Source organism: Fusarium phalaenopsidis (genome assembly GCF_050370095.1).
Source record: "Fusarium phalaenopsidis strain FUZ10S chromosome Unknown contig_32292, whole genome shotgun sequence".
NCBI lineage: Eukaryota > Fungi > Ascomycota > Sordariomycetes > Hypocreales > Nectriaceae > Fusarium > Fusarium phalaenopsidis.
This window is the reverse complement of record NW_028145410.1, coordinates 2,933,160-2,956,384: the sequence shown is the minus strand read 5'-3', so window position 1 is coordinate 2,956,384 and position 23,225 is coordinate 2,933,160. Positions and strand designations below refer to the sequence as shown.

Sequence of the window (23,225 nt, the reverse complement as noted above, 5' to 3'; positions counted from 1 at the left end):
CTTATCAAACCCCGCCCTCTGTAGCCAACCTCTTTGGAATCCATGGGTGCACCACCAGACGCTAAGTTCGATAACGCCTTGTCTACCAAGGTCCAGCTGATGCTGTGCTTAATGCACTTTTCCGTTTGCCCATCAAGCTCCCTCAATAAGCAGATATCAGGGTGCGATAGAATTGCCGACTGCTAATGTCTGAGATACGCCATCTCGTGATCCTTTGGGCATGTTTCAGCCCATGTTTTCACTGTCAACCTAATCAGCCTACCAGCGTTGCATCCACCGGTTGCTCCGTGTCAGGAGATGCATACATATGCTTCAACCCACGTGCGGCGTGTCGCTTGTCTCGTTTTCTCAACGTGTAGTCTCTTGGCTTGAACATACAGCCATCGATCCGACAGTCTCAAACACGTTCAGGGGTCACCACCTCAATACCCAGTATATCGCTCTCGTAAGAGATCTGCAAACAGTCACATCGTCAGGAAACAATCACTTGCTATCTCTGTGCCATGATCATGGAGTAAATCCTCCCTTCACTTCAGTCACCTTCATAATCGACAAAGTCGAGGGAGACTGAGAGTTGGGAACTGTAAAATTCAATATTCTCGTGGCAGCGCTACAGCACTTGCCTAGCAATATGAGCCGTTTTTTGTAACTATCCCAAGAATCCCGTTATCAAACACGCAAGTAAAACAATGTCCGCTCCGCTCTGCTGCCCTGTGTCGAAGGTCCTGCCCACTTGAGCTCACCAACGCCCTAGTAATTTCACGAGCACCTCCCTCTTCATGTAGGCTCATACATAGCCATGCAATATCTGTCATTTCCTCAAATGCCTCATCGTCAAACATGATCCCATAAAAACACCGCAGAAGGGTGGGATGCGCTCGTCTGCGTGATACGTCTCCCCCCTCTCTCAAGAGTAAAAAAAAATGTTGTAAAAGAACTAAAACGCTCTGTCTTCTTCAAGTCATACATTCGTAGAAGGAAGTCATAAGAAGGTCGTAACACATCTTCCCGTGTCAGGTAACTTCGTGTTGTTGTTGAGGCGGTGACCAGCCGTGAGAGAAGGTTAAAGTCGTGTTTCGTATGCTTGAAAGGACAATTCTGGAGGTCGCTGTCGACCAAGATTGAAGGAATCTTGCCAACGCTATCGCTGTGATCAAAACAAATGCAAACAAAGGAAAGGGTGGGCGCCACAATGGGGCCCGTTCATGTCTTGCGACAGCAGTGTTTGTCAGGTGAGGAATCTAGTTGGCCCGGATAACAAGCTTGGACAGGAACTTGTTGGACAGGGAGTCGAAGTCGTATCGGTCAAACTTGGACTCCTTGCGGGTACGGAGATAGGCCTCTGCCATGGGTATTAGTACGCAAGACCAGACCTTGAGAAACAATTGGGAACTTACCGTGCTTGATGACATGCTGTCGCACTTCAGTCATAGCCTCGCAAACGGAGACGTTGTTGTGAAGCAGGTGGCCGTGCTTGCGGGTGTCCCAGTCGGTGAAGGCAGGGAGCTTCTGGGAGATGGCGTGGAAGAGACCCACAATCACACCAACAGGGGTGGTCTCCATGTCGGTGCAGAACTTGTTCACGGCGACGGGGTCGGGGACGCGGTAGTGGCAGTCAAACTGCATCTCCTCCCACACGGCGAGCAGGATGGAAGCAATCATGAAGATGGTAGGCCAGTTCTTCATCTTCTCGCCGCTGTAGACACCAGAGTACAGGGCAGAGAGCTCCTCAAGGATGTCCTTCTGGAGCTCACGCCACATGTCGGCAAGGGCGCACTTGATCTGGAAGTTGATCATGACGGGAGCGACGGTGCGGCCGTAGTACTTGGAGTCCTCATCGTCGATCTGTCCGTCCAGGTTAACCTCGGATCCTTGGTTCTCAACCATGGTGATGTGCATGGTGAGGTTGTAGGCAAGGACAAGCTTGAGCGCCTTGCGGATGACAGGCATCTTCTCCTTGACGTAGTAGCGGTGAGCAGTCTTGAGGATCTCAGTGATGAAGGGAGTGCCCTCGAAGTGGTCATCGATGAAGTCCTCAAAGGGGCCATCAATGTGCTTGTCGAGGTACTCGGAGAGAGCATCGAGACGGATACCCTCAGCTCCAACATCGAGCTTCTCAGTGCGCGTCTCAAAGTCAATGGGCTCCTGGTCGGTCAGGGTAGACTCAACCCAGTCAACCGAGAAGCAGCTGTCGTCGGCGACAAAGACCTCGCGAACCATGACAGGGAGAGCGAAACCGTAACCGTGGGTGATCCACATGAGGGTCTCCTTCTGGGCGAAACCCTTGACGTTGTAGACAGAGACGCCACGGTCCATGTGCCTCTCGTAATCAGCCTTCCAGTCCTTCATGAAGTAACCAATATCCTTGATGTCGATGCGAGTACAAGGAACCTGCCACAGGCGAGCGTGCGAAGGCTGGCAACCGGCGCAAGGCTCTCCCTTGTCGCACGTCTTCTTGAGGAACTTGCATCGCAGGCAAGCTCGCAGCTTTCTTATCTCGCTGGCTTGCTTTCGCTGCTCAGGCAAGAGGGGTCCCTTTCTGCGGCCAACCTTCTTCTCAACAGTGCCGTCCTTCTTGCCATTGGAGATGCGACGGACAACGGGCTTGGTGGCCTTGGCAATTGGGCTCTTGCGAGGACCGGAGTTCCTGCGGGTGGTGGTGCTGGGGGGAGAGGTCGATCCGGCGCCGCTGCCAGGGCTGTGACGGCTTGACGAAGGCTCCGACTTGATAGGCGCGGGAGCCACGGGAGCGGGGGCAGGGGCGACGGTGTCGTGGTTATGGTTGTGACCATCACCAGCGAAGCAGTTACGGTGGTTACCAGCGTCGACATATCCGTCCGACTCAGGGGAGAAGGGAGAGTAGGGGAATGGTGCGATCTCCTCGAAGCTGCCAAAGTCCATGGAATTGGCGCCATCAGAAGAGTCGGAGTTAGTCCTCAGGTGGAGGGTCTGGGAGGGGTTGAAGATGGCGGCGCCCTGAGCGTGAGCCTGCTGGAACTGGTCAAAGTTAGGCTGATTCCAGTCCACCATGGCCCAGCCTTCACCTGAGGACGAAGGAAGGGACAGCACCTCCAGATAGGTACCAGTAGGCGAGTTGCTTCCAACACTATCGAGACGAGGCAGACCATCCATCTGCAGAGTGCTCTGGAACTCCTGCCAATTCTCCATTCCGGTGCTCGGCCATTGAACTGCTTGCGTAGGATCATCCATGGTAGGCATGGCGCTGAATGTCGACTCAAGTAGGTTGGCCTGCAGAGCGGCCTGGGTCGTCGGGGGAAGGTAGTCGAGGGGGTTGGGCGACTGGAAGCTGGTGGGGAATGGGTTGAAGCTCATGAGGGCGGCATCTTGAATGAACTGGGTCATGTCAGGAGCAGCCAGTTGCTGCTGCTGCTGCTGCTGTTGCTGAAGAGCCCAGTCGGTCAAGGGGTTCGCAGTCGGCTGGAAAGGCGACTGTTGTAGTGGCGAGTGCTGGCTGTGCGGGCTGGCGGACTGGGAAAGAGGCGAAGACTGATGCTCCTCGGGACTGAGCGAGGCATGGCCGTGAGAGTTGTTGGAGGCCATGTCGAGCGGAACGGCCCAGTTGCGAGCGTTGTTGGGCATGATATTGGAGGCGGCCGAAGGACTCGAGTGGGTTGTGGCGGTCGAGTATGACTGGTAGGCAGCGCGATCCCGGTGGTCGTAGGTCAGATCCAGATAGGCATCACCCCCGCCGTTGTTGAAGTCGAAGGACATTCTGGGCAAGAAGCAGAAGGGGAGCGGAGTGGGAGGAGAGGCGGAAGATGCTAGTATTGTAGGAACAGAGCGGACGACACCGCTCTTTCGTGAAGTCCCTGAAGAGGTGAAGGGAGGAGGTTTTGGAGCAGATGGAGAAGGAGAAGACTGCTGGAGACGCTGAAAGGCGGGTTAACCATGGGCTATGCCGCGACTTGGTCTCGCTGCAGTGGGCGGTTGTCGATGGGGGAAGAAGCGGTGAAGCGTCGTCCAGCCCCAGCCGGGACATGCAGCCAATGGGCGCCGCCAAGCCACCTCGAAGCACCCACCGGGGCGCCCACTCACTAAGTGGCCACTGAGCAGCCTCTGAATAGCCCGCTAAACTCGTCCGCTGGAGGACGCACCCGACCCGCTGAAGGGAAGGGACCACACCCCGGAACCCTTCTACTGCAACCTTCCTGCGCCCCATGTGGAGGCGCTCGGCCAATGGGGGTCCAGGAATGTGCGAAGTGATGCACTGTGAGCTCTAGGGCGAGTACAGTGCATAGAGCGCCTGACGCCCTGTACAGCTGTCAGAGCGGTCGCACTAGCGAGGCCACAACTTGCTGACAGCGGCAAACACGACCACGGTATCCTCAGCACAGTGCGCACAGTCCACCTTCCCGACCACCTCAACAGCCGCGGCCGCCGCCAAACGTCCGAGGGTCGTGATCCAGTCCCCGATCGAGTCCACCTGAGGCCGATTTACTTGACTTGATTCAAGAACTCGGCCTATCGCAACAAACAAGGTTCTAAACAGGGACCAAGCCCAGGGCACATGGGCCAGCCATCGACATCCACCAAAATAGCCCATTCCCACTTGGTCCTCAATCCCGTCCGTGTCGAAAAGTCACGATATGCAGCGGGGCGCCTCGCCAGCAGATCCGTCGCGGCCATTTATCGATGCAGCTGCATCGAGCGCGGGTAGTTTGCAGATGGCAATGGAGCTCTGTCCCTGACTGGCCCTCATTGAGCATGCCTCGTTTCTCAGATCCGCCCGAGGCGTCGCCCTGGACCTGCACACAGATGAGGATATTATCAGATTACCATGGCAAGACGGATTCGCACCATTACGCCATCTTGTTTCTCGAGTCCCCCAACCTCCGAATTGAGGCCAGCCTCGGCTGCATTGTTCAACTAAGGATTCAGGGCCGGAACTAGCACAGTGCGCTAGGCGCCATAGCTCAGGTCCTCCACTCGCAATACACCCTTTTCAGAGGTCACTAGCTGGTCAGCGCACTGTTTCTCTGCACTGTCCTGTGGTCCCCTGGAGGGGCTCACATCCATCCATCAAACTTGGCCGTCAACGCCGTCGTATCCCGCCCACCTCACCTTGCATCAGCGTATCGTTACAGCACAGGCTGCATTGGCGTGCAACAGTCTTCATCGTGGCGAACCTGTACCGGCCTATATTACCCTGACTGCGGATGCCAAATCCCTTTGGCTTTAATCGGCCTCTTGTCATGCCTGTTCTGGCCTCGGGCTCCTGCACGTCGCGCATCAAACTACTCCACCAATCTGCCATCGTGTGTTGCAGTTCTTGGTGATTAGCTCGCCCACGCCGAGTCGCTCCAAGACATGTCCGTCACGGCGCTCCGGTCCGCCACGCAAGTCATCCCCAACTGATTCGCGGCGGTAAGCCACATGCTGATGGACGCACAACCGTCGCGGGCTGGCCCTCTGGTGTCTTGAGGCTTGGAATGCACCGCAAAGCTGCACGTGTGAGGGTGTGCTCCTTTGTACTATGTACTCTGGTACCCTGCGAGGTGGACAGTTTAAGCAGGAGAATGCGGCCTTGCGACTCCGTCCGATTCGAGTTCAGTTCTCGAGGTCCCTGAAAAACTGAGGCGCGATGGGCCAGGATCGACACGGAGTCTCGGAGCAGGGGAACTCGGCTGTTGTTGTTTCGTGACTCGGGCGGTAAATCGCTCGACAGACCATGGCCAGCCATCTCCAGAATCAGAGGGACCGTCAGCGACCAGCCTTCGAACCCATGCTCTAGGGGGTTCACTTGCAAATGCAAAAGGGCAGAGAGACCGACGGTGCACAGTGTTGGTCTGTTCAGACTCCACCAGGGTCGCGCAAACCTTGCTCTACCATCGATCCCGCTCTATTTCCCAAGAAGCCCCCATCCATCTGTCTGTCACCTTGGTCGTCTGAGACCTGTGCTCGTGATGCACTGCCAGCGAACACGTCAAAGATGGGTGCAGAGACACCTCCATCCAAGCACGGCAGCCAATCAGGGGGCTATTCTCTGGCAAAATCTAGTCTCGATTCCTGTTCCGGATCTGCACGATATGTCCGCGCATGTGAGTTAATGCGGTAAATCGTTCCTCAGTCTGTGTGCTCTGCAAGCTCGTGGCCTGTCCTTCTCTTACAGATGGTTGATCCATCACCAGGAGGAGGAGGCATCCGGTCCTCCAGCAGCCTTGACACGAACCTACAGTATGCCCACGGTTCTCCACCGTCAAAGTGGCTATACTATCGTGAAGCCTGCCAAGTCTGACACGAGGTCGCAACATTCTGACTGAACAAGTACGGTTGACGCAACTCGAAGCTCGCTTGCGCTTGAGTGACCGGGTTCCCCAGGCTTGCATCCTCGCGAGGAACAGAGGCTAGCCCTGGAATCAGAAAGAGCCTGATGGGCTTATACCGCAACCGCCGACAAGGGCATCTCTGCGGCGGGCAGGCTGGAGAACCTGGGCCACGATCTCGGAGTATGTCGTGCGCAACAAGTGCCTCTGAGGTGCACATATCGACTGCAGACAAAGCCCACATGCGGCATCGATGACATCTCGAGTGCTGAGGGTGCATCTGCGATATCAAGGAAGCAGGGAATTGCCGGCCACACACAAGAGTATCAGGTCAATGCACTGCATGGTGTCGTGCTCGTCAGCCACGCACCGCGTTGGCCAACCTCTCCCCGGAGTTGTGAAGCAGTGGCCACCTGGTGTCTGTGTGTCTTGTCTCTCGAGATAGCAGCACAAGGCTTAGAGACACCACGCACAGTCTGGCCTGCGATCCGGCCGGCGGATCGCCCGTTCATGTTGCAACACGAGCCGTGATGGTGATGTCAGCACCTCCCCACGCCGGGAGTGGACAACGATAGTATCATCAGTTGAGAGCATGACCCTTCAGGAACGCCCATGGCTTGTGGCTCATCCCAAGCTAACCACCCCCTCTTCAGCTGCCCTGTTCCATATCAATCTCTAACCTTCCCCTGATTGCTTGACCGCATCTATGACCAGGGTGCTCCCGCGAGATCCTAGCTGCTTGCCGTGTGCACGTCTCACCTGGTGGTGGCACGCCTTGCACGCCTCCCTCTAGTCCAAGAAGGATCTGCGTCCTTATTCCTCCGAGAATGGAGGATGGGGGATGTGGGATGGGATAGCAGCAGACGGCGCGCGCCTAGGGGAATGAAGCGCTTCATGCGGATGAGCTGCTCCTCTCGAGCGAGCGTCCTCAACAGAATGAATGCCCATCTCCGACCTGATTCAGACTTGGCCCCGAGTCAGGCCAGAGAGGCGTACGCGCGCCAGTAGCCCCTCCAATAGTCCTGAGTTACGTTGGAGACCCTGCAGATCCCCTCATGATAGGCATAGGCAGACCAGGTCTGGCTACCATGCAGTTGTCGAGTCCTAACAAAACAAAGGCGAGACAGGCAGACAGCCTCGACCCGACGTTGACGGTGCCTCTCGCGCGTACCCAGCAAAAAATATGGATGTCAGCCGCATCGCAGCTCGATCCACTGTCAGTTGGTGGCCAACCAGCAATTTGCTTCCCATCAGGCCATTTCTGCTGCAGGGGGAATTCGAAGGCTTGGAGATGGCTCCCGGGAACAACCGCCGTCTCTTTTGGCGGCCGACGCCGACGAAAGATAGACGCCTCGCTCGTTTGATCTGGCATCGACAACCGAGGAAGAGCCAGAGATAGTCTCGCTCTGCGTTTGATTAATCCCTCTCTCTATGATTTGCCGCATGTTACTGCAGCACGATACTACAGTACATAGTACGTTTGCTATCCAAGTCCGAGCCTCCGACGTCAACTCCACACGGGCTCCGACGGGCATTCCCCACTGCAAGCATGGACCGTGTGTCGACATCTCCTTTGGGATCTCTGAGGGATTGCATAGTTGGCAGGTCGAGTCGAGGATCTCGTGGTGGGTGTAGGCGATTTCGTCGCTCCTCGAGTTGCCAGGGCAAGCAGGTTATCCATTCTGTCTTGCAACGTCCAAGACAAGTCCAAGCATGACATACCACAATACAATACTATACAAAGGTCAAGCTTGAGCTGCTTTACTTGGTTACTCATTGAGCCCTTCGGCAGACTCGGACTTGGAAGTCTGGCTCAGGCCGGACAGCTCATGATAGTGAGCGGTGGGATGATTGAAGCAACAGCTGACATCACGACTAACATGCTTCCAACCACGAGTCCAATGTTGTGGGCTACAGGTAAGAGAAACGTCAACATGCCAATGTGAGCAAGGTGCCGAGACATTGGTCGCGTTGAAGCACTTCTCGCGTGTTAATAAGACACGCCTTCTTTATAACACGCCTTCCACGCTTGAGGCATAAACACTCGTTGGTATCAAGACCAGTGATCCAAGACCAACGGCCTCACTGATAGCAGACTGACATGTCACGTTATTTCCAAAAACAAGATCAGGCTCTGGCATTCAGGCTTTCAAAGACACACGCATCTCACCACGAGGCACGGCACGCACCGTCCCCATGTCTCAGTGTCACAAGCAAGCAAGCAAGATAGACGCTTGCACTTCATGCCCAAGCAGTGGAGTTTTACCTCGTGCTGGTGCAGAGAACAGGTCGCATCGTCAACGGTCCAAAATGGTGTAGATGCGGCCGCCCATGGCTGCTGTTGCTGCTGTTGCTGCTGAAAAACTTCAGATAGGTAAGGTATAATGATGTCAAGCTAGCCACGTCACCAAGCGCTCAACGGCAGATGCATGAGCGTCGAGTCGGCCTGGGTTACATTACATAGGCAGATTGCCAGGATGGGGGACCGTCTCGGTTGAAATCCCCATGCGAGGATTCTCGGCCGAGTCTGGATCTTCTTACTCTCGAGACCCTCTTTATTCTTGGGCGCTTACTGAGCGAGCTCCTACTTGGTGAAGCGCGGTATCAGATACTTTTTTTTGACGTGTTTGCTTCCATACATAGACGCTAACTCTGTGGTGTTGTCCTCACCTGCAGATGTTGGGCTCCGCAGACAAGAAACGATGCGATTCCGGAGTGATCTTGACTCACCGTCATTGTGACTCTATTGATGAAGGGCGACTTGAGCGAAGTCGGCCAAGGAACTCTCATGGCAAGTTTCAGGAGACAGTTGCAGTTGACGATGGAATATGGTCGTCGCTGAGACTGACGACTGCAAATGTTGTCCATCACTTGTAGGTAGTAAATCTAACAGTTGGGTTCCGAGAGCCTGTGTTATTCTCCTCATCAACACTTTCGTCCCTCGGCTTCATCTTGAACCGTGCTTGACTCATCTTACTCGGAAACATCTTGCTCCCCCTGATCTTGGTCGCACCTTTCTTTCTCTTTACGAAGCACTCACATTCATGTCATGATCTTTATTCTCCCCTTCTCGCTCCTTTGTCTTTCTTATTCTTGCAAAGCAGCCAGCCCCTGACCAGAGCTTTCGACTTGTCAGTTGGTTTGCCGAGAACCTTTTTACTCTCCAGTTTCTTTCCCGTGGATCTTGATTTTCATGTTAGTGGTGGCCACTCTCGCCCCCTTCTCGTTGCCAGACTTTTTCGCATTCACTCTGGAAAGTTACTTTGCAAAGCAAGTGTCCATATATTCGCACTCGTCCTTCTCCCTCCCGTCAAACTTCTCCCTAATCATGCTGGCAATATTTAAACGCAGCTTTGTTAGCCTGGTAGTAACTTTTGTTGCAGATAGAGAACCTTGCCAAAGTGTCTGATGCTTCAGTCTTCGCCTGCCCTCCGAAACCCGTCCAACCAGTCATCATAGACCACCAGCACCGTCGATTACAAGTGTATAAGCCGAGGCTGTAACAGGGGTTGAATGATCTGGTGTTCAATGTCCTCGGCTCGCTCCATCCTCTGAGTAGTACTAGGACATTCGCGTTGGCCGGTTCGGGTTACCCAGATGTGCGTCCAGAACCGTGGCGCTGTACCACGCCTTGTTCACTGCCTTCTTCTGAACAGCCCGTGCTTTTGATGAGATAGACGAGTCCAACCAGGACTTGGACTTCAGAATCCTGGGTCGTTGGGTGCGACTGACTGTCCTTGCCTGTGAGGCTGATCGAGACGGTATTCAGGGAGGCGTCGAGGTCAAGCCTTAGTCAACCACACTCGTCGACTCATGTGATTCGTAGCTTCAAGGAGCATCCCATTTCTCGTTCGAGGTGGATACACAATTGCAAATGCCAGCAATCTCAAGTGCACAGAGCATAGGTTTTGTAGTGATACGAACGTGATAGATATAAAAGACAAGGCGGTAGGATCGCGTACTTGAAACCTAGCAATGTCAACAATTTTGCATTAGTTACATTCCCAATCGATGAATTACCAATGACATGCTTCCATGTTCCCCGTTTGTGCTAGGAACTGGGCAAATATGAGTGACAGGAGGCTTAGAGAAACAGGGTAGTTTAACAACCTCCTCGAGGATCAATGGCCAAGACTTGACTTGGAAGATTGTGTTAGTATACCTAGTAGTAAGAATGGACTACAATCCTCGCTCGAGATCCGATGACTATTCTCCCTAGACTCTAGAAGAATCGTTAGTATCACCGTGGTACCATCCAAGAGTGTCACTTGTCATAGGCAAGGGACATGGGGCTCTGAACACGATTGAACTTCGAAGTTGGGTAATTCAGCTTTATTGAACTGCGCGACAGGATATAATGCTGTAAAACATGACAACAAGCTGGCTGAACGCAAAAGAACCATACCGTAAACATCCTAAACCAACAGAGCTGAGAGGTATATAACATGGAAACCAAATATGCAAGTCCACCAGAAAAGCGAATGAAGATGGCCAAATGTCGTCGAAAATTGTCTGCAACAATCAGTAGGAGTGGATATAACGGTCATAACAAAAAAAAAAATCTCATCGCCTCGACGCCATCCCAGGTGGTATTTTGAGGAACACGCGTGGCATACATGTGTCCAGGAGTAGTAGATCAGGGTATCTCAGGGCTTCGGATCTTGCTCATGGGCAAGGCCCGGCAGAGGAGGAGCAGCAGCTGATGCGGCAGGCATCAGCGGCGCGGTAGAAGGACAGCTACGCTGTCAAGAGTGGTTTGGGCACTGGGGCGTAGAGTGGAAGCGCGGCGGCGCCAGATTGTCCGTCCCAGGCATGGTTATCATCATCATCATGGGTCGCCCTTTTTTCACGACAAGCACTGGCCTACGAGACGACGGACACCATAGCATTGGCGTGCGTGCTCCATGAAGCCATCGGCGGACCACAGACGAGTCAGTATGGCAAGAAGTGGACGGTACGGACCAACACCTGATGGAACGAGTTCTGACAGCGTGCTCTCCGGTAGCGCACCTTGCATGTAATGTCCGTACGTGATGAGGCAGCCCTGGCACAGGTGGCCGTTCTCGACGCCAGAATCAGTCAGGGACGGGAAGCGAATGGAGGCCATGCCGCCAAAGTCATCTTCCACGACCTCAGCCTTTCGTGGCAGCCGCGACATATCGCAGGCCGGGGGCTCCAGAGGGGCCTCGTGGAAGTGCCTAAACATGCCGAGGACTCTCGGGGTCATGTTGGCAGCGCGGAACTTGGGCCTCAGCTCGGCCAGCTGCTCGGCGGAGCCGTGGACTTGGAGGGCGAGCTGCTTGGCCTGCTTGACGCTAACCAGGTGCTCAACTTGCTTGTGGGCGAACTGGAATCTCAGACCAAAAGTCCCCGGGATGCTATGCATGAGGGGGATCTGTTCCAGGTCGTTATCTGTGAGAGCAAAGCACTGCTTTGCTAGGGTTGGGGTTGTCATGCGAAAGGCCTGGTTCTCGTACAGGCACTCGAAGCAGACTCTCTCGCAGGTGGGCAAGAACAGGAATCCGCCAAAGTAGTGGCACGAAACGCATCTGCTCTGGTGGAGAGCCTGATGAACAAGGGCAGCCGGGTGGTGGCTGACGAGGCGAGTCTTGACCAGGGCCGTGAGGGCCTCGGGGGCATGCTCGATGACATCTCTATAAACGGGAAGATCCTCGACAACGTCCTTTCCCAGAGATGAGACGCGCGAGAGGCGCGAAAGCGACTGAAAGTCGAGGAGATCGAGCACACTGAGCAGAAGCTCCGCTGGGAGGAGGTCCAGCTGGCCCAAAGAAGAACCCCGTGGTTGGCCACTGGCACTGAGCGAGGGGCGAACAGCCTGAGGCAGGCCCCGAATCATGCCCTTGAACTCTGAGGCCTCGGGTCGAATAAGGTGGTGGAAAAGGTTCTGGGGGAGCTCGCTGCACATTGTATTTTTTGGAGGAGAGTCGATTTTCGGTTCGGTTTTTCTGTCTGTAGGCTTTTCTGTGAAGAGTAGTAGATTATTGAAAGAAAAGGACCGATCACTGCCAGGTTAAGAGTGCGGAAAAATAGTTGTGCTGCTTCATGGCCGAGGTTATAGCCCATGTACTTACTCAGCAAAGCGAACCGCTCAGATTCCAGCATTCTCAAAAAAGCAAACTTGATTCAGCAGCGAGGCGAGACGAGACCAGGGCGAGGGATAAAAAAAAAAAAAGAGGGGATTTCCCCATAGTTGCATGTGAAATGGATCCGAGGCGTGGTGTTTGTTTGACCAGGGACATGTTGAGGCTCTGGTTTTGGTTCCTTCCTTGATATAAGTCGGATGCAGCGAATTAAGCTTTTGGAAGGAAGCACTGACGTTGGACGGCACCTCCTTCCCTTTTTCTTTTTTTCATGATACCCTCTTGCCTTCTATATACATGCTTCTTTTTTCTTTTTTGCCTTCAAAAAGCGAGAGGGCACACACACTCTCCCTCACACACACACACCTCTTCTTCCCATCCATCTCGCGTATGTGTGGTTGTCGTTGCTATGCACTGCAGGCGCCCACCCCACGGACCGGCAAGACGATCCGGCCTTCGAGTTCCGGTTCCGCATCTACATCCACCGGAATTCGATTCAGCATATCCGGCGTCAAACCCACCCAATTTTGGTGTTTTTGCTTCTCAGACGTACATATTTGGCTTTAATCGCCATTACAGACATGATGAAGCCTGTTTCAAAGCATCGCACGCTGTCCTTCTCCCTCGTCTGATTGGGGCAAACCGATGATGCTATCCGGGGTCGACCACACCAGCCAAGAGGCATTGAACCGGGCTGACCCCAGTCTCATCGACTCCAAGACACGACAGGACAAGACACTTGCAAATATCCCTTCCCTTGCGTAACCCCTCACTCTGGGGCCGCATCAAACCGCCCAGACAAGGTGCACACAGACACACACACCAATTACGGCATGAATCTAGACGTGGAGGTGGCGTCCACATCAAGACACCCTCCTCATATTGATCTTCATTGCCCCGATGCCACAACTCTTCTGTGCCCATCAAAATGAGGATTCAAGCATTCTATGGAACGCTGGCATCTCTGGGCGGCGCGCGAGAAACGCTGCAATTGGTGATTGCCCTGGTTACACACTCAACAAGGAAGCAAGCTGAGCTGGCCCAACCTAAGCGCCCACCGGAAGATCGTCGCCTCCATCAACCACACGCCGCGTCGTCCGTCTCGTCTGCCGGTCCCTCCTTCGTAAATACGACGACATGTGCCCTACAACAACTCGGCACGACGAGGTTATAATCCTCAATATCCGAGGCACCATTCCTCTGGCTCACTCGCTTGCTCACTTCGCTTCGACTTGCTAAACAGGACAGGCCAGGCAAGAATGTTTTCTTCTCTAATCAATTAATCAATCATTGGTCCCTGGACTGGCGCGCTTGCCGCCCATGGATCCGTGCCATCCAATGCCATGGTCCATGGATCTCAACCCTCGGACCAAGATTCGCGAGCATGAGCCGAACCGAGATGCCGTTCCGTTGTGGCTTTCATCGCCACCGCCCATCATCCAACGTGTTGATAATGCCATGTCGTAAGCATTCATCTCCCAGATCTTGCCTGCAACTAGAGATGACTCCTGCCGCAGTCTTGAGCGCAGAATAATGTCGCATCTCGGCGATTTCCACATGGCGCCCGCGGAACCCCGTTGATACCGGCAATTGCACCCGGGCACTTGCTTCTCAGGCATACAAAAGCCAACCCAACACTTCCTTGGAGTCGAGACGACGGTCAATATATCGGTTGTCGATTCAAGGAGGCGCCCATGCGCTGCCACCTCGGCATCAGATGAGGCTCCGGCTTGCAGGGTTCAGGGTCAGTACACGTAGCGTCCACTAATGACGCTACTGGCGAGCTTGACTCTTGTTTTGCTGGAGAGCCGTCGTGAACCGAACGAAAAAGATCCACCGTGGGGTCACGGAACTGTATCACCGCTCCAGATCCCTTCAAGCCCTCTTCCCTGCTCGTCGACCCCAACCTGCCACGTTGGGCCAGCTAACCCACGGGTCAACAAGGTCCGAACTGAAACGACGTAACCTCGGACCATTGTTGCAGCTGTCAGCATATATCCTCCCCAGCCGAGTCGACTGCTTTCTTGCTTTTGCTCGTGAAAAGGGGCCAAACCCACTTTTGAGAGCGTGCAGCGGCATCATCACCATGGAGACTCTTGGCGCTTCACTTCTCCAATTCCGAAATACCCTTGACTCCAGGCGGAGCCTCGACTCCACTGCCTGAAGGCTGGGTCCGGAAACCAATCTGAAAGGAGCCAGGTTTGACAGCTTGAAGTCCACATGTTGAGACTGGAGTATCGTGATGCTCGATGGCTGCTACACGCAATGCTATCAAGCTCTCCAACAACTCCAAAAACCCTCAATTAGGAACGTCACACTATATGTGGAACTCCCGCTGCCATACTAGTGTTTACGGGTCGGTGATAAAAGTGCGGATGGGGACAGGGACCATGTAAGTCGACGACGTCCAGGTCTTGGCATGAGTTGTCATATTTAAGATCCTACCCAGACGGCCAAGCTTTCTCTCTATTGGGTTTAGACTTTGGACAACTTGAACAATATGCTCGAAACACCTTCTACAGCCAGCGGAGGAATGCGGGTATGCCCGAGAAGTTCACCGCTCGCGCACGTCAAGTCTCCAACCAGTAGAGCATTCCATTGACTAGACTACGTGGGCGGATGAATGAGGTATCTCAAGGATAAACTTGATAGTATGTCTTTTATAGGCTTCAGTTTCATGTGATGTCAGGCTTAGCCTCGCTGTTGTGTGCAGACGGCCTCCTTGCTCCTCATGCCTGCCACTCCCTCTGCCTCTATGTTGAACTTGGCGTGAAGCAACTTGACTTGGCAGTACAAAGTCTTCTCTACTTTGTCGTACTTGCTGGTTCGTCTCGGCGTTATATGATGTAGGTGAAATGAACATGTCATAGTCTGACCCGGAACGTTGACCACCGTTGGTTTGAACTTGTCAAGATATCTTGCGATGAAGAGGGTACTGTCCTAAATTTGACACTTGTTTGTCTCCTATGTTACTCTTCAATTTTCGCCTCGACTGATGGTATCTCTGAATCGCTATGCCTTTAGTTGTAAATTGATGGGCTGATAGCTGTTGCTCTCAACGGCGTCTATTAAAGAAGATATCAACCACAATAACAAGGAACACCGTTATCAACACATGACACAGTTAAAACCCCAACATCTTGGAAAACTCCATTCTATAATATGTTGATGCCGTGACTCTAAGTCGACAGTCATGATATCGAATTTGGTCACGACAGAGTCATACTCTTCTTTATGTGTTGAGTAACACTCTCTCGGGCCGAGCACATCATTGGGCCAAACAACATTTGCAATCAAAGGGAAGAGAGAGAGGCCATGGGTGGCCTTTCGCTAGATTGCAGCCATCAACCATCCTCTGGTACCCATCTGGTGCCCCTCGGACCCCGTTCTCTCTCAGTTGTTGTTGCTATCATGACCACAGAACCATTGTTGTAGTTCAAGCCGACGTCTCTAGGAGAGAGCCGTTCACCAAGAACTCTTTCAGCCTATTTATCTTTAATTCCACATTATACATAGAGGTGGCGAGCTCAGCGGTCGCCCTGTTGGAGGTCAGGAGGGGGTTTGTGTATGCATGAGATACAGTGTGTGCTCGTGTCAGCAGTAAATACTTTTTTTATAATACAAATACTGGAACCAAAACACAGGCGTCGCTGTTTGCCCATCTACGGTGATATTGGGATCTGTTCATTGCATAATGTTCTCACCAGAGGTCAAGATATCCATCTAGAGTTGCCCTCATGTTCAACCGTTGTCGTACCCTTGTTGCACCACCCACTCAATGATTATAGTGGACAGTTCACATGGGCTCAAAATAGATTCTCTAACATAAAACAAATACATATGGCTACAAAATGAAGAAAAACGTCATCTCAAGTGTCTTGCATGGTTAGGAGGTAATGTGCTATAGGGTAAGTGACAATCTTTGGGCTGCTTAACATGATGGATTACTTCGATCGTAGTTTCGTAGATTGATGAGGTTCTTAAAATGGAGTAAAATAACGAGTGTCATTGGGATAGAAATCCGTGTTTGGGGGTCTGATATGCGGTAGAACGTTGGACAAGGGACGCAGGAGCGAGAAAAATAGCGAGTTCAGCAATACAACGCCAGACGCATAACCATCATCGAGAAGCTCAAATCTAACGAGAAATTCATAGATATCACAAAGATGAAATAGGACAACGAAAGACCCAAGCAGCATGCTCTCAACTGTGAGACCATCTCCCTCTTTTCTATGAGTAAGTGTCATTCATTCTTGTCTTGTCGAGGCCGAACCTTCAACACCCGAATCCAACAGTGTAAGAAAGAACCAATCATGAGCCAACTAGCGTGCACTGGTATTCCAAGGTAAACCAGATAATCGTGCAATGTTAGAGTTGTCCGACCCAGCTCAGGAGCAAGGCGATGAGATGACAGGACTGCGCCAACCCTCATGTTTGAAGCTTTGGCCACGCGTAAAGATGAAAGGCAATCTCGACATGTTTGCTCCAGCTCCCGCAATCATCAAAACCATGATCCAACACATCCATCAACTCATCCATCTTTGTTCTTTGTCACAAGAGTGATGGAGCTTGGTGATTGGCTCAGAATTGATAACCGAGGAAGAAGCGGAGACGACGGGCTCACACGACGACAATCCACTTGGTTTTGTGGGGGTGAGTAACTACCCTGTCTGCATCGATGCTCTGGTGATCCATGGCTTGGAGAACAATATCAACGAGACGAGGGGGTGAATCCTCGCCGATGCTGACTTCAAAACAAAGGGAAATCCCACCAGCTGCGTGATGAGATCGAGAGCTCGCCTCACCCGTCCTCGACCACGCGTCATCTTTTCACACGGCAACAGCAACAGCAACAGCACCAACACCACCACCACAAGTGTCAACACAAACAAGACCACCAACATCAAGATGGCAGCCGCAGCAGCAAGTGCGCTGCAGCCTGGGGTTGAGCCCTCGATCCCTGAAATCTTCACCTCGGAGCCCCTCATCCGCGACGACTTGTTCACAGAGTCGTCGCGCGTGCAGGACGCTACCGTTGACGAATGTCTGCCCTTCCTCAAGGCCCAGGAACACTCCTCCTGCAACTCCCACGGGCTGCCCCATCTGGACCGTCGCCGCCATGTCAACTTCCTGCATAAGCAGCTTGGAAAGCTGCCGGGAGGCTTCATGTCCGCCGACCCCAGCCGTCCCTGGATCTTCTACTGGTGCCTCGCCGCACTCTCCCTCCTCGGCGAGGATGTCTCGTCCTATCGCCAGAGCCTCGTCGACACGGTCCGCCCCATGCAGAACCCCGACGGCGGCTTCGCTGGCGGCTTCGGCCAGACGTCGCATCTCGCCACCACGTATGCAACCGTCCTGTCGCTTGCCCTAGTCGGCGGCGAGGACAGCTACGACGTTGTCGACCGCCGTGCCATGTGGAGATGGCTATGCTCCCTCAAGCAGCCCGACGGGGGCTTCCAGATGGCTCTTGGCGGCGAGGAGGATGTCAGGTATGCACTGTAGCACTCACTGCCGGCTGTCAAGGCCCGCAGTCCCTCTTCCACCCCGGCCGTCAAGCCTGGAGATCCTACCCATATCCGATTCCTTTCGTATGTATTCTCTCCTCCTGACTGACCGTGTTGCAGGGGGGCCTACTGCGCGTCCGTCATCATCTCGCTCCTCAACATCCCTCTCGAGCTGTCACAGGACTCGCCAGCACGCTCCGCTGGCCACACTGGTCTGTTCACAGGCCTCGCCGATTATGTACGCCAATGTAGGTGATGCACAAGGCCCAAAAGTCGTTCCCGCTCTCTGATCGCTCACCAATAAGGCCAAACGTACGAGGGCGGCGTGTCGGCAAAGCCGGGCGTTGAAGCACATGGTGCATATGCCTTTTGCGCCCTCGGATGCCTCTCCATCCTCGATTCTCCACATCGAGCCATCCCGCGGTATGTCTCTGTTGTTCCCCCCAGGCCCACGATGGCCTACCCACTGAAGTGGTGACATGGGAGCATTGCATGCTGACCCAGACCTGATCGTCCTCTTCTCCAGCTATCTCGACGTTCCACTGCTTATCTCTTGGTTGTCTTCCCGTCAGTACGCCCCCGAGGGCGGTTTCTCGGGTCGTACCAACAAGCTTGTCGACGGTTGCTACAGCCACTGGGTCGGAGGTTGCTGGCCCCTGATCGAGGCCGCTCTCAACGGGCCCGGAGGGGAGGCGGCGGCCGGTTCTGGCGGCCACCCGCTCCCTGCCGCAAGGGATAGCCTCTTCAGCCGCGACGGCTTGATCCGCTACATCCTCTGCTGCTGCCAGGACCAGTCCAAACGGGGTGGCCTGAGAGACAAACCGAGCAAGTATGGAACTCCCCTCCTGCATCTGAGTATTTTCGGTGAGCGCTAAACCCAGCCCAACAAACAGGTACTCGGACGCCTACCATACCTGCTATGTCCTCTCCGGCCTGAGTTCAGCGCAGCACAAGTGGGACCTGGTTGCTGCTCGCACCCACGAGGCAATTGTGGCGGGAGATTCATGGTCTGTGTCACCTTATATGGAAGGTGAACAGGTCTTTGACGAGGAGGATCGCGTCGCCACGGTGCACCCCGTCTACGTTATCCCCAAGCACAAGGTGGAAGAGATCCAGAACTATTTTGCATCCAAGCACGGCTTTTGATTGCCAAGCGGTGCCTGTGCCAGCTGGATTTGGTGACGCGGAGGGATCCCTGTCCAAGTCAGGCTGAGAGAGTTTTGGTATGGATGCCATGAGAAACGAGACATGATTGAGTGCAATTACGAGTGGCGGGGCAGTTGATTTCCTTGTTCTCTTTGCCGCGTTGAGATGGCCGGTCCTTGTCTTTTTCCCATTCGCAGTATATGGTTAACCATCAATGTCAATATTGTTGATACCAATACATGATCGGATCAACTCTTGGCCGTGCGGGAACTCAGATCTCAGTTGACTCATGGCGACTTGGTTCAGCCAGATCGAGGATTGGCCGTCCCAAGGTGGATGGATGGCTGGTGGCCAAAGCACGACATGGCGTCTGCGTCGTCGAGGTATGACAGACTAGACCGATGCTTATCCATCTTGAATCAGAGATACAGCACAGGCATCCACAACAGGCAGGCAACCGGCTGCATGCATCAGTGAATTTCCGACCGACTCGTAGGCCCCGGCCGCCAGATGAGGAACCCCATCCGCACCTACCTACATGTCGACAGCATGACCGGATGGTTCTCGAGGCGGTGGATGTCCGAGAGGGCTGGGAAACGAGGCAAACACCAATCCATGTAAACTCTCATGGTGTCATAACGTCAACAGGCATGACCAACTGACAGCGCATCGTCTGGAGAAGGCAGGGATCTCGCTCAAGGTTGAGATTGAAAACCAACACTGGTCACCATTTCCTTCGTTCTTCTGGGATGCACATGATCTTGCTGGTAGAGGGAGGACGGTGATCCCACGCCATACGACCACGACGGTAGCAGTTGCAGGGTCTGCGCATCATCTCGAGGCCAGGGCCGGGCCCATGCTTCTCGGCATCCAAGAGTCCAGGACTGGGCCCTTGGGAGGCCATGGATCCTGTGTGCAGCACTTTGAACTCTGCTCCACCTGTTTTCGGTCACGTTGCTTTTGCCCACTGCGATGTGGACGGGTCTCGATGAGGGCGCATATCATGGCATGAGCATGGGAGATTGACGTCCTCCTTTTACCAGCCTCCCGACCAGGTGCGAGATTTAAAGTGGTTTCTGCGCAAATGTGGGTGAAAGCGTGGCATGAGAACGCTGTATATCAGGCTCTCTGACGGCGTGTCCTGGGTTTGACTGACCTAACCCACGGCACACACACACACAAACACGCAGGCTCTTTCCGCAGACCGCCTCGCGTATCAGGCCAGACCTCGGGATTGAGACTCGTACATGTCAATGGCGTCCGGTGGACGAATGTCTCGTTGCCCGGAGGTCAGCCCTCTGAACGGCGGGCCGTATGTGGCCACCGCCGCGCCCCCGCCTCTGCACTGCGGTCTGTGGCCGCATCTTAAGCAACCAGGTCTGGTGCATGCCTGCATTGCAGCCAGACTGTCTATGCCCATGCCCATCTCTGTGTACCGAGGTGCGTGTGTGTGAGAGAAGAAACGTCCATGCAAGAAGCTGAACTCAAAGTACATAGGACAAGGGGGATACTTGGGACGCGGCCCCGATTGTGGCGCACATGGAAGAGATAGAAGCCGAGACACGGCACGGCAGGTTATGGGCGCTTCTCTTTTATGGCCTCTCTGGGTATCGCCGCCTCGGGTCTGGAATTCGGCCAGTTCAAGGGTGAACTCGGTGCTTTCTGATAGTACAACCAGTACAACATCCCAGGCGGCATTTCTCGCCCCCAAGCACCCATAAATGCAGCGAGTCTTCTTTGCGATTACGTGCATTGTCGTATCCACTCCACCGTGAATTCTGTGGGGACCACAAAACAGGGTCCTTTTAACGGTCAACAGCAGGCATGGATGCTGAGACAACCCCACGGCCCTGTCTCAAACCCGACCGACGTGCGTTGTTGAATCGAGTGGTTCGTTTCAACATGATTCCATCTTGGCCTGTTAAGTTTCATGTCTCTTGCTATACGTAGCATGTTCCTGAGTGCTGTTCGTGTGTCCTCATTGCCTTCCAATAAAGCTGATTTCGATCCGTACGGAGAATTAACTGGGGAATATCTGAGGAGGGGCCGTAAGAAAGAGATCTCCCGCAAGGGCATAAGCGAGCTGGTCCCTGCCTGTGATCCTCAGAATGATGTTGAAGAGAGCCGAATGCCGGTTAACACTTTTGTCGCAAGGTAGCTGTGGCCATGTCCGAAAACCAAGACTCTGGAGGCAGCGATCGCTCGTTAATGTTCTTGACCGTTTGTTATTACCCACTCCAACAGAGTTCATATCCTGGTTCCCCGTCAGGCGGGCGTTTCCGCAGGCCTTATCCATGAAAGGCCACCACAACAAGGACCAACACAGACGGTTGCGAAAGATAGGCTGAGGGAGTCGATCTTTGCAGTAGTCATGCTACTAGTTGAATCGAAGGCAGTCGAGAGTGCGCAATCGTTCTGGCCTTGCAATGTCAGGTGTCTGTTGAGTTGTCTGCCGTTGCAAGAACATAGCATTTCGAACCAGGTCTCCTTCGTCGGGGAACCTTGACAGTCCATCAACTGAGAATAGACAAATTCAGATTGCATATTCGGCCGGACCCAGTCATCCAGTTCGTGTTGCCGTCTGTTGTGGTGGGATTGGCCAGTTTTACCAGCCGTCGACCCGGAAGGCGCTTGACTTGAAGGATACTTGAAAGTACCTGGTGTACGGAACCTCGTCGTCGAGCGGATATGCCAAACCGTCAATTCAGGAGCCCCTCGGAGGCCTGACAAGCAGATGGGAATCGAAGTGACCCATCATGTGCCGTTCCGCTGCCCCTCGTCGTCATTGTCCATCATCATCATCGGCATTTCTGGCTGATGTGCCCCTCATCGCGCCCCTCATCCAACCTCTCTTGGCAGTATGCAGAGACAAAGGCACCGTCGGAAGAAGGAAGAGGCTAACTGATGGCAAAAAAGCAATGGGAGACCGTGGGAACCACATCCGTCGCGCCTGGCAGGTGTGCCAAGCCCGCCCCAGGAGCGGCCGCAGGTTGGGCCCTCTCAGGTTTTTCCTTCACGCCGCGAGCGATCTTACGCTGGCCTGGTCTCGCGGTTGTCCAACCTCCAGGGTTGAAACGGCACAGCAAGACCCGCAACATGCTCGCCACGATGCGCGGAAATTTTCTGGATGTCGTTTGGTATTGTGTTTGTTTTTGCTGACCCTTCCGGCTGGATAGCCGCCTCGATTAATTTCGCTTGCGGATATCCTGCAATGGGCGATACGCCCAAGGTAAGCAACGGGGCGACCACGGCGCGTAGCACGTCTTTTTTTGTCGCTGGCGGTTATCAGAGTTTCTGCTTCAACTTGTTTTAAGCGACGGGGCCAGAGCCCAAACCCAAAACGCTCAGAACACCGACCATCTTGTTCCATTTTGGTGGACAACTTCGTGGGGCGTGGAGGCATGTGTCATGGGATTTCGGTGGTCGTCACGTCAGAGCAAACTAGCGGCCCCAAGGTGGAATTCTGGAAGAGTTCCAATTGTCGAATCGCCGTCCGCCGTTGGAAGCTCGAGCTCCGTCATGGCCCGGGTTGAATGGAACTCCCTTGTCCTCCACAAAGCCCACTCGAACCCACAGAACCCACCAAGCTCTCGACGAGATTCGGCATCCCTGCTGTGAGCAAACGCGCCCAATGGCGGTCTTGCAGCGCTTCTCGGCGAGCCGTCTGTTTTGAGAGTTTCTCGATAGTTAGCTCAGACCTAGTGAACTAAGAAGACTGAAGTGTCACTGGGTAGGGAGCGATGCGAAAAGTGGCGGAGAGTACCGCCATGTCTTTATCCGAGGAGAATCATCGGTTCAGAGCTGGACAATGCCTCTGACCATCGAGAGAGCCCTTAGGTTTGCGATGGACGACCTCTCCTGGCGTTTGTGCTTGTGGCTGGGTAAATCGGTGATCAAGAGGCAACCACCCGGGATGCTTGTGGTGGTGGTGGCGGTTGTGGTTGTACCGGCCGGCCGATTGACGAGAGAACAAGGGGAGTTGAGGTCAGGAAAGGTACAGTCGGTACCCCGCGTTGACCGGCGCGAGCAAGTACGTCCCGCTACTCGGAGCCGTCTCGAGGTTCCAGTCTTGTTATTGATGTTGTTTTTATTAACATCGACAAGCAAGCATTGCCAACTCATCATTGCATGAAGGTTAGGGGCTGGCCTGCCTGCCTCCCGTCTGGTCTGCCTGCCCTCCGGCCTTTGGC

General features: G+C 54.0%; 3 protein-coding genes across 3 annotated transcripts; 1 reads left to right on the top strand and 2 right to left on the bottom strand.

Annotated features, from left to right (window-relative positions):
• Positions 1–1,241: 1,241 nt before the first annotated feature.
• Positions 1,242–3,732, bottom strand: LRP88_05174 (Zn(II)2Cys6 transcription factor domain-containing protein; the record flags this gene model as incomplete). The annotated part of the gene is made up of 2 exons (XM_083241733.1): positions 1,242–1,342; positions 1,398–3,732. The coding sequence occupies 2 exons, from the start codon at positions 3,730–3,732 to the stop codon at positions 1,242–1,244; spliced, it is 2,436 nt and encodes an 811-aa protein (XP_083102881.1).
• A 7,398-nt stretch (positions 3,733–11,130) lies between these two features.
• Positions 11,131–12,210, bottom strand: LRP88_05173 (uncharacterized protein; the record flags this gene model as incomplete). The annotated part of the gene is made up of 1 exon (XM_083241732.1): positions 11,131–12,210. The coding sequence occupies one exon, from the start codon at positions 12,208–12,210 to the stop codon at positions 11,131–11,133; it is 1,080 nt and encodes a 359-aa protein (XP_083102880.1).
• A 5,083-nt stretch (positions 12,211–17,293) lies between these two features.
• On the top strand, positions 17,294–19,035 carry LRP88_05172 (protein farnesyltransferase; the record flags this gene model as incomplete). The annotated part of the gene is made up of 5 exons (XM_083241731.1): positions 17,294–17,874; positions 18,010–18,137; positions 18,195–18,312; positions 18,416–18,718; positions 18,783–19,035. 5 exons carry the CDS (start codon positions 17,294–17,296, stop codon positions 19,033–19,035), a joined length of 1,383 nt encoding a protein of 460 aa, XP_083102879.1.
• Positions 19,036–23,225: the final 4,190 nt, after the last annotated feature.